We start from the raw sequence: 12,199 nt of genomic DNA, 5'->3' as shown, positions 1-12,199 counted from the left end.
ATGTCGTTGACGAAAGAGTTCATGATAGACATGGCTTTGCTGGAAATGCCAGTGTCGGGATGAACTTGTTTCAAGACTTTGTAGATGTAAATTGCGAAAGATTCCTTCCTGCGCTTCTTCCTCTTTTTCTTGTCACCAGCTCGGACGGCTTTTTGGGCCTTGCCGGCTTTCTTAACAGCTTTTCCGGATGCTTGGGGAGGCATGACGACTGTTCGCTTTCAATAGAATATCGAAAATGGTGCGGGACGCACCTTTTCGGCTCTATATAACCTTGGGGTGAATGACGGTTGAGATCGACCAATAGGAAAGCGGGTGGGCGGAGCTAAGTAAACAAAAAGAGCTCGAAAATAAGGCGAAAGAGCATGGCGCTCATCATTTCATTCTCCTCCCTGACGTCGTGAGAGAAGGTTCTCCTATAACCTCGCTCCCACAAGAAAAGCTCCCGCGCGGATACCCCGTCTCCTTTACGGACTCCGCGAAGAAGCAGACGGCGTGCTCGGTGACGACTTAGGCCTGACGACCTGAATTGAGAGTAGGGCGTCAGTGCTTCCATCAGATTGCTGCAGTGTTCCGAACTGAGAGTAGGACGCTGCAGTATTTCTTGTTCCTGAGCATTTATGCTTTTTTATTTTTTTTGTGACCAGCGTCCCGTAAGTATTGATCGGCTAGCAGTGGAAACCTTAAGTTCCGAACGACTGCCCGGTGTCAACGAAGCTGCTAGTCGGTGTTTGGTTTTCTTCTGGATAGGATCAGTGTATGCTTGACCCACCTACGATGGCTTTGTTAGGCTCCCCGGATAATTCGGCGATCGCGGTTGAGGATCCCCCCTTAATTTCGATCCCAATGCTAGGTATTAACGAAGCAGAAAAAGGCCTTTCTGAAGGCCAAAAATCCTCTACTCAATGCTTCTCTAGAATAAATAACCCTGATAAGGCTAGTGAATTAAATAATTCTGATCTACTAAGCGGTGATGAATACAGCAGTAAGATTTCTAAGAATTATAATACTCAACAAAAGCGCTTTGCTGATGTGAGATTCGAGCACTTTAACAGCTTAATCACTAATGTTTCGGAATTAGTAGGATGCTTGTTAGACCCCTCCATACCAAAAAATGATGATAGGCTTAATGTCGCAATTCAAAATATACAAATCTTTAACCGGGAAATTAATACTCACTTCCGTGAGAAACCCGACGGTATGAACCTAAACCCCCTAAATGAGATAATTACGGAACTGGCTGATGAAGTGTTAGGCAAACATGTACAGGCTAAACAATGGATCACGGTTAATAACAGTACTGATTTCAACGACTGTATAGAACCAATGGACTCAAATAATAGCCTCCCAACACAGCAACAAGCCTCCTTCAAGAAAAATAAGCGTAAAAAAGTCTCCGAAAGCGATGACGAGGAGCATTTTGATACTCCGAATATTCCTAACCCCCCAAATGATGGCTTTGTTAAACCAAAGAAAACTGCACGAATCCCCCCAATCGTAATCGATAAAGATGATCTGGATTGGAAAGAATTTAGGCAGAATTTGACAGACAAAAATATCACTGATTTCGACGGCAAAGTTACTAATGGCAAGACGATAATTAAGCCTAAGACTGCCGCTACCCACAACGCAATCACCACTCAGGCCACCGAATTAGGACTACCTTTCCACACCTACAATCTCGAAGAAGACAAGGTACTAAAAGTAGTGATTAGGGGCCTCCACAAAAATACGGATATTGAGGACTTACTAGCCGAACTTAAGTGCATGAACCATGCCGTTACTGACGTCTCACAACTAACAAAAAGGGTTAAAGGACAAAAAGAGAAGATTCCGCTTTTCCTTGTAACGCTGGACAAGCGCATGGAAAACGCGACTAAAATTTATGAAATAACATACTTGCATCAAACCACAAACATCAAAATCGAGAGTTATAGAGGCAGGGGTAAGGGCCCCATGCAATGCTTTAAGTGCCAGCGATTCATGCACTCTCAGACCGGGTGCCACTACCCCGAAAGATGCGTGAAATGTGGGGAGGGGCATGCAACCAAGGCCTGTGATAAACCAAGATCAACCGATGCTAAATGTGCAAATTGTGGGGGAACCCACACGGCCAACTACAAAAAATGCCCTGAATATACAGCCTTGCTAGAAAGGATTAACAATACCAGTAATAAATCCAACACGAAAAACGCCCTAAAAAGGGCCCCTCCGCCCAAGAAAAATGTTTACGTAAACAGATCTTATGCGGACGTCCTAAAACAGCAAAATGATAGTAAAGAAATCAGCGCACTAGACCAGAAAATTGAAGAAGCTAAAAAACAAGCTAACAATCTTTCTGACATTTTCGCAATTCTTCACAACCCTAATTTTATCCAACTCATAACTACTCTGAAAAATAATCTAGAGGCAGTTACTCCTGCATTCAATCCCACTAATAATGGACAATAATCGAAATAGCTATAGACCAACAATCATAGCAGCATGGAATGCTAACGGGCTAAAAGAAAGAAGAGGAGAATTCCAAAACTTTCTGGACGACTACAATATAGACATTTGTGCAGTATCCGAAACCCACCTAAACCCCTGTGATAGACTTAATTTCCCGAATTACAACTCATTCAGGTGTGACCGCACCGGCTACCGCGGCGGCGGAGCAGCCTTATTTATCAGTAAAAATTATTCATCTACCCTTTATAGTACCTCAAATAACGACGGCTTCGAAGAGGTCTCGGCTATCATCAACTTAGAATGCAATCGTAAAATCAAGATTACTAGCATCTATAACCCCCCAAACCACAGCCTCTCCGATAAAAACATGCAAGACCTATTCCCCACACAATATGAGTGTATTGTATTAGGTGATTGGAACTCGAAGACCAAAATATGGGGTTGTGTCAAAGAAAATACCCCGGGAAGAAACCTCTTGAAACTTGTCAAGAAATATAACCTTACGGTCTACGCTCCCACCGAGCCTACGTATATGCCCTTGAGCATACTTCATACCCATGATATTCTGGACTTTTTAATCACCAATTCATGCAACCCCTTCACCATAAATGTCACCTACGAGCTCAGTAGCGACCATCTCCCTATCTACATCACAGCCATGTTCAAAAAACAGGACAAAACCAGAACCAAAACTAATACTGAATGGCTTTCTTATGTAAACCATCTCGCAAACAGACCAAACTCCTCACCTGAGCTAAGTTCTGATATAGAAATAGAGAACGAAATCTCCAACCTAACTAAGGATATACAAGAAGCCTATGACGGAGCGTCATATAAAATGGAAATAAGGAACGACTACTATAAACTCCCGTATTATATCAAAGGCCTCATTAGGATTAAAAACAATATCAGGAAGGAATACCACAGGACGAGGGACCCTGCTATCAAATCACAAGTGAACAAATACACCAAGCTCATTAAAAAAGAAATCACGGAATTCAAAAAAGAGACTTGGGACGAAAAAGTTGAGAGTCTAACCACCCAAGACAAGACCGCCTGGAATATGGTCAGGGCCCTTAAATCTACAAGAACCACAAATATGCCCCTCCAAGGGCCAAACGGCAAAACCTACTCCGACATAGATAAAAGTGAGATATTCGCGGACACCATGGAGAAGCAATTTTCAATCAATAGTGAACCCAGGGATATCTCTTCCGAATCAAATATTCTTAGCACATATAGCGAGTACATAAGGGTAAACGCTCCACTTAATGAAAACGAGCCCATCACTACTGAAGAACTTTATAATATTATAGATAAATTCCAAAATAATAAAGCACCAGGGTTCGACCACATCAATAATGTTATGATAAAATACCTCCCTCCAAATATTATAGTGCAACTAAAAAATATTCTGAACTCATGCCTGAAAAGATGCTATTTCCCACAACAATGGAAGCATGCACAGATTGTGCTTTTTCCCAAACAGGGCAAAAATCTGCTAAACCCAGAGAGCTACAGGCCCATCAGTTTACTAAAAGCCTTCTCAAAAATATTTGAAAGAACTATACTGAACAGACTCAAACCCCACTTAGACTTCCTGCCTAAAGAACAGTTCGGCTTCAGGGAAAATTTATCAACTACGAAACAATTGGTTCGCATAGTAGAAGAGGTTTCCAAAAGCTTTTATAAAAACGAGACTACTGCGCTCCTGATGTTGGACGTGGCCAAAGCTTTTGACCGCGTCTGGCACCAGGGCCTCATTTTCAAACTTATCAAATATAAAATCCCGAACGACCTTATATTACTGATCAACAGCTACCTTAATAACAGAACATTTCATATCAAAGTGAATGACTCCTTATCATCAGCCAGATCGATCCGAGCAGGTGTACCCCAAGGCTCCATTCTTGGCCCCACACTTTATTTGATCTACTCGGCAGACTTCCCAAATTTCAACGATAAGCCCAATATATGCACTGCGTATTACGCAGACGATACGGCAATTCTGAGTAAATCAATTAACCCAAATAATGCTATTAAGAATTTAAGGCATATCATACCATACATTGAGGAATGGTGCGCCAAATGGAAGATATCAATTAATGCAAGCAAATCCTCCCTCCTCATAATGAGGAAGCAAGATAAGAAAAAATTGAAAAATAGCCTCCTACTACTTTTTAATGAAGTTATCCCAGTAGTCAAAAAAGCCACCTACCTAGGGATCACATTAACCTCCAACATGAAGTGGAACGCCCATATTACGAATATTACTGCTAAAGCTGAGGGTGCCTACCACTCACTAAAACCAATACTTAATTATAACTCGAAATTAGCCATGAAAACTAAAAGGACCCTGTTCCTACAGTGCATTAGACCNACAAACTTTTAACAAGATCAAAACATAATCGACTATGAGGAGAAGCCTTTTATGTTTACAAAGTTTCTGAAAATCGCAGATTCGTGTCTATGATGGATTGAGAAATGATATGTTTTGGTATTATATATATACATAACAATTATTAAGGATTATAATAATTGAGTTGACTATTTTACAATAGAAATATACTAATGTGTCGTTGTGTGCGCTTTGTAAAACCAATATTTCATGAAGAAATCGATTTAGGGATTAATATTTTTGTGAATTTAAACTACAAGGTCAAAATGTAATCTACTGTGAGGGTAAAGGCCTTTGTGTTTACAAAGTTTCTTAAAATCACGGACACTTGTCTATGACTGTTTACAAAATAATGTATTTAGGTGTTATATGTAACAACGTATTAAGGATTATAATAATTGATTTAACTACTTTCAAATATAAAAATGCAAATAAGCTGTTATATGTGCTAAAAAAATCTATAGTTTATGAGATAATTGTTTTGAATTTGAATGTAAACAAACTTTTAACAAGATCAAAACATAATCGACTATGAGGAGAAGCCTTTTATGTTTACAAAGTTTCTGAAAATCGCAGATTCGTGTCTATGATGGATTGAGAAATGATATGTTTTGGTATTATATATATACATAACAATTATTAAGGATTATAATAATTGAGTTGACTATTTTACAATAGAAATATACTAATGTGTCGTTGTGTGCGCTTTGTAAAACCAATATTTCATGAAGAAATCGATTTAGGGATTAATATTTTTGTGAATTTAAACTACAAGGTCAAAATGTAATCTACTGTGAGGGTAAAGGCCTTTGTGTTTACAAAGTTTCTTAAAATCACGGACACTTGTCTATGACTGTTTACAAAATAATGTATTTAGGTGTTATATGTAACAACGTATTAAGGATTATAATAATTGATTTAACTACTTTCAAATATAAAAATGCAAATAAGCTGTTATATGTGCTAAAAAAATCTATAGTTTATGAGATAATTGTTTTGAATTTGAATGTAAACAAACTTTTAACAAGATCAAAACATAATCGACTATGAGGAGAAGCCTTTTATGTTTACAAAGTTTCTGAAAATCGCAGATTCGTGTCTATGATGGATTGAGAAATGATATGTTTTGGTATTATATATATACATAACAATTATTAAGGATTATAATAATTGAGTTGACTATTTTACAATAGAAATATACTAATGTGTCGTTGTGTGCGCTTTGTAAAACCAATATTTCATGAAGAAATCGATTTAGGGATTAATATTTTTGTGAATTTAAACTACAAGGTCAAAATGTAATCTACTGTGAGGGTAAAGGCCTTTGTGTTTACAAAGTTTCTTAAAATCACGGACACTTGTCTATGACTGTTTACAAAATAATGTATTTAGGTGTTATATGTAACAACGTATTAAGGATTATAATAATTGATTTAACTACTTTCAAATATAAAAATGCAAATAAGCTGTTATATGTGCTAAAAAAATCTATAGTTTATGAGATAATTGTTTTGAATTTGAATGTAAACAAACTTTTAACAAGATCAAAACATAATCGACTATGAGGAGAAGCCTTTTATGTTTACAAAGTTTCTGAAAATCGCAGATTCGTGTCTATGATGGATTGAGAAATGATATGTTTTGGTATTATATATATACATAACAATTATTAAGGATTATAATAATTGAGTTGACTATTTTACAATAGAAATATACTAATGTGTCGTTGTGTGCGCTTTGTAAAACCAATATTTCATGAAGAAATCGATTTAGGGATTAATATTTTTGTGAATTTAAACTACAAGGTCAAAATGTAATCTACTGTGAGGGTAAAGGCCTTTGTGTTTACAAAGTTTCTTAAAATCACGGACACTTGTCTATGACTGTTTACAAAATAATGTATTTAGGTGTTATATGTAACAACGTATTAAGGATTATAATAATTGATTTAACTACTTTCAAATATAAAAATGCAAATAAGCTGTTATATGTGCTAAAAAAATCTATAGTTTATGAGATAATTGTTTTGAATTTGAATGTAAACAAACTTTTAACAAGATCAAAACATAATCGACTATGAGGAGAAGCCTTTTATGTTTACAAAGTTTCTGAAAATCGCAGATTCGTGTCTATGATGGATTGAGAAATGATATGTTTTGGTATTATATATATACATAACAATTATTAAGGATTATAATAATTGAGTTGACTATTTTACAATAGAAATATACTAATGTGTCGTTGTGTGCGCTTTGTGAAACCAATATTTCATGAAGAAATCGATTTAGGGATTAATATTTTTGTGAATTTAAACTACAAGGTCAAAATGTAATCTACTGTGAGGGTAAAGACCTTTGTGTTTACAAAGTTTCTTAAAATCACGGACACTTGTCTATGACTGTTTACGAAATAATGTATTTAGGTGTTATATGTAACAACGTATTAAGGATTATAATAATTGATTTAACTACTTTCAAATAAAAATATGCAAATAAACCGTTATATGTGCTTATAAAATCTATAGTTTATGAGATAATTGTTTTGAATTTAAATGTAAACAAATTTTTAACAAGATCAAAACATAATCGACTATGAGGAGAAGCCTTTATGTTTACAAAGTTTCTGAAAATCGCAGATTCGTGTCTATGATGGCTTTCAAACTGATATGTTTTGGTGTTATATATAACAATTATTAAAGATTATAATAATTGAGTTGACTATTTTCCAATAGAAATATACTAATGTGTCGTTGTGTGCGCTTTTTAAAACCGATATTTCATGAAGAAATTGATTTAAGGAATTAATATTTTTTGAATTTTGAACGACAAGGTCAAAATGTATTCGACTGTGAGGGTAAAGTCCTTTGTGTTTACAAAGTTTCGGTGAATTATAGGTACGTATCTACGATGTAAAATGATGCTATGGCGCATGGTCAGACGCACAACAAATCCGGTCGGTTAATGAATTTGCAATGACCATAACAATGTCGCTCAATGCACAATCTTCAACTAATTACAAATAAATTATTCTACCTTTTGGAACCGTGTTCGTCTTTGAGGTCAAAATTTCCGTTTCTGCGTTCCGGTAAGAGGCCAGCGAGGAAGATCTTTTGGAACGACGATCCGGCGAAGATGTGTAACGGCGGTCCTCCATTTTACATTTTGCTTTCCCCCAATCTCCAATTCTTACCCCCCTTTCCTCTTGTTTATCGATCCATAAGCTCTCCATTGGAACGCATGCGTGGAATATCCATCTGTTCTCTTATGGTGTGGGTGGGATGGGGGGTGAAAGCCTTAAAAACACATAATAATGAGTTCCGTATTACTATGGAAGGCGAAAATAACATAAAATATGATTTTATGACGGTAAATAGAAAATAGCCAAATAATCAACTTAGCTTTGGAATACGTGGAATGTTTACTAATGTATACACACATTTATAAATAATGTTACTATGATGTGATTATTCATTGTTAAATTATTTATACATTGTATGTATTTGTACATATGTACAATATATCGCAGAATCCTCTCACATACTTAGATATTAAAAATGCTTTTAACCAAAACTTGTATTTACGCTGGTAAAATAACTGGGGAAATGAAACGCATAATAAATTGCACAATATCAAACCTACTATAGAGCCTTATAAGAACTTAAACATTCATCCAAATTTTGAAGTACTTCTAAATCGCTTACGTGTTGGTCTTGCTAACATAACTCATAAGCGTCTTTTGTTAAATGTTCCTCATGTGAGGAACCACTTACTATTAAACATATTTTGACCCAGTGCAACAGTTTAAAAATTCAGAGAGAACGCCATTTCGGTAGCTGAAATCCATCATTGACTTCATTAATTGGTGATAGCCCTCATTATATCATTTCCTCTTACATCAAGGACATTGGTACCTATGCATCAATCTAGCTTTTAACCCACAACTTAGATGTATACTATTCACCTAGTCGTTGGCGCGGTGTAGCCACAACTGGCTCTTGCTCCAAAAATTCCGAACAAACAATTTGTACATATGTGTGTTATATATTAACTGCATGTTTTGAAACAAGTTAGCTCTGTTACGTTTTCAACAATAGAAATACGTGTATCATGTTTAACAGAATAACAAAAATTACGCGTAGTTATATTTAAATCTTATAAAGAAAAATAAAGCAAAATGTTTAAAAAAAAGTCTTTATGTATGCTGAAAATATACATATGTATTTACATCCAAATATGAAATACACTAACTCTACTTTTAGATTGCTTGCTTACAAAACAAGTTAACTCTGCTTTGCCATTAAATCTAAGTATTAGTTTACGAAAGTTCTCAATTGTTATAAAAAGAGCGAAAATAACACAGAATGTGATTTTACGGTAGTGAATAAGAGTTGTATGAATATGTTACGCAACTGTTATTCTAGACTACGTGCTTTCAAAACAAGCTTCTTTTCTCGTTTTTAATTCTATGTATTAATTCACAAAATCCCCGATTGTTATGAAAGAGCAGAAAAAATAGCATGCAGTATTATTTTAGGACTATAAATAAAAGTAGGCGGAATATTAAAAAAAAAGCTTTAGAATACTGGGAATATACTAATGTATGCACATATTAATATATTATGAATTTATAATTCCAGATTGCATGCTTTCAAAGCAAACTAACTCTGTCTTGTAACTATTTATGAGCATTGGCTTACAAAATTTTCTATAAAACAGTTAAAACATGCAGAATGGTATAAATAAAAACCTGCAATTTTTTAGAAGAAAATTCCAAGTAGCATTGAAGTAATTTCTTAGTAGCATTGGAATTTATGTAAACCTAGTAGTAATGTCTATAGATTGAGTGACATGCTTACAAATTAAATGTTAAACAGGACATATGTGTTGCAAACTTTTGCAGTTTCCTTTTTAAACGCAACTTGCATTGCTTTCAAATCGAAAATCACGCTTTCGTATTGAGAAGAAATCCGATTAAAAAAAAAAAAAGCGGAAACAGTTCCGGAAGTAGGCGAGCGCAGCGAGCAGGAAATGATGCTCCTTATTTGTTTTATATTACTTGAACCACTTAGAATCAAGAACAAATGTTTACTTTTTTTGTTTAACTATTTTTCTTTTCGCAAATCAATAATTATAATTTTCTTCTTTTTCTATTTTAAAAAAGTTTTATTCTTTTAATTTACCATACATTTAGGACACTTTTAATTCCAATAAAATGCTTAAATGCTTAACAATAATGAGTTGATAAAGTTTCATCTTTGCTTTATATCGAAAATTAAGATATTTCTCCACGCATTAATTTTTCACCCTGGTAACAAAAATGCATACATTTTCAGTAATGAGTGACTTACCCGTGTAGTTAAAAAATGTTAAATAGTTTTTATGTTAATTACTTTCATCTGAATAAATCGAACTCTTAGGAAATATATTGGATCAAATTAAGATAAGCAATCGCTAGATAAAAATTTTCTGACAAAATTATGAAGAAAAAGACTAGACCTTTAGATCAAATGAAACTAATGTAATTACACAAAAATGAAATAACGCATTTCTGTGTCGTTATTCGTAAACTTAATTATTCCATTTTTCTTTTTTTTCCCATTAATTTTATTTCTGTTTGTCTGAAACGTTTCATTCCGTGTTGAGTTTGGTTTTGTCAATGTAATAAAATGCTATTAAAACAAACTTTGCTTTTTAAAGTCTTATTGCATTTTAATTTATAGTACCATTCGTCATTATCATTCATAAATTGAAGAAGAAAAATTCCTTATGGTGAAATTTTTATGTGTTTTATTTAGTCATTATTATTTAGATTTCCTAAAAAAAGTATTAATAAAAATCTTGTCTTCAGTTTCTGCATTATAATTAATGCAGAAACTGAATACAAAGATAGTAAGTGAAATGTATTAAAAACGAAGCCAATTGTAAAATATCAGCAAAATCAATTGTAATGTACGATATATAGAAACTAATTGTCTAAAGTATATAGCAAACTTGGGCGTCGATTACAGTAATTGATTACAACTGTAATTGATTACAATAATTACTGCTATGTAATCAATTATTTATAATCACGATTGCAGGTAATTGCGATTACAAGTAATCATAATTTTTGATTACATCTGAGTTGAGCAAAAATGTAATCGATTACACTTTTCAATTACATTATTCAAATACTTGTAATTATGATTACAAATGTTGATTACAATTGTAATCGTGATTACAATACTCAATTACAGTATTCAATTACTTGTAATCACAATTATATATAATCATATATTTTGATCACTTGTAATCATAATTACCCGTAATTGTTTTTGTTGTGATTACTTGGAATCTTAATTACTTTGATTCGCGATTATAGTTGTAATAAAAATGTTGGTTAATTGTAATCAAGATTGCAAGTAATTGATTACTGTAATTAATTATTGTAATCACGATTACAGCTGTAATCAAAGTTGTAATCACGATTACAAGTAATTGATTACTGCAATTGATTTTTGTAATCACGATTACAGCTAAAATCAAAACTATGTTATCTTGTAATCATGATTACAAGTAAATGATTACTGTAATCAAAAAATGAAATCAATTATATTTTTGCCCAACTTTGGTATGTAGGACATAACTAGCCAGCATGGTTACGTAAGTATTTTCTGCGCAAGCTCTGTTGAACTTAGAGAACTTTTTATAATAACTGCGCTGCATAGAGTGTGAACACACGAGAGGCTACGGGAAAGTGCTAAATCTCTCTGCTGATGCGTAGTAGATACGAAATATGCTTCTGGCTCAGACCGACTACAGTGTCGACATAAAATATTCGCATTGGTAGATGAATCATAGGTAAGAATTCCCCAGCTGTCAGGCTAACCGTTTGAGGTTTCCATAGTTTTCTCTAAGTAATACAAATGCCATCAAATAGTTTACTATGAAAGCTAATTTCTCCCAATGTATTATCCAAGATTTCATTGTCTTCTGGTTTGGGTTCAAAAATACAAGGCTTCGGAATTTATTATTGATAATCGTAACCTGAAATGAGCTGGCTGCTCAAAATCGGTTATAAAATAAATAAAAAAATAAAAAACTACCATACCTAAGTTTATTTGTTTATAATAGATCTGGGTATTTTGGGGTTTTGTATAACAAAGTGGTCACATAAACGTTGCGACAAACCTCTTGGAAAGTTCGGACACATTATTAGGATTAAAGCTGTATCAAAACCCATGCTCGGAAATGTTATCATACGCCGTTAGGGGCGCTTCCCTACTATGAACTGTTTCTTCGTGTGCTTCTTAGCAGGTCATAATAGGGTAGCGCCTCTAACCACGTATAACGTTATTGCACAGGAGTTCCGGAG

General features: G+C 34.3%; 1 protein-coding gene across 3 annotated transcripts in view; it reads right to left on the bottom strand.

The window, feature by feature from the left end:
- LOC107440500 (ankyrin repeat and death domain-containing protein 1A-like) overlaps positions 1-12,199 on the bottom strand; it is a 180,376-nt gene that overhangs the window by 154,881 nt on the left and 13,296 nt on the right. For all 3 annotated transcript variants that reach the window (XM_071186468.1, XM_043052913.2, XM_071186469.1), the window contains one exon: positions 7,879-8,138. In XM_071186468.1, the coding sequence (XP_071042569.1) occupies positions 7,879-8,074 (196 nt within the window). In that variant the 5' untranslated portion in view covers positions 8,075-8,138. The remainder of the gene's footprint in view (positions 1-7,878; positions 8,139-12,199) is intronic.

This window comes from Parasteatoda tepidariorum, chromosome 10 (genome assembly GCF_043381705.1).
Source record: "Parasteatoda tepidariorum isolate YZ-2023 chromosome 10, CAS_Ptep_4.0, whole genome shotgun sequence".
Taxonomy (NCBI): Eukaryota; Metazoa; Arthropoda; class Arachnida; order Araneae; family Theridiidae; genus Parasteatoda; species Parasteatoda tepidariorum.
The sequence above is the reverse complement of the archived record's forward strand: the minus strand, read 5'-3'. Positions and strand labels throughout refer to the sequence as shown.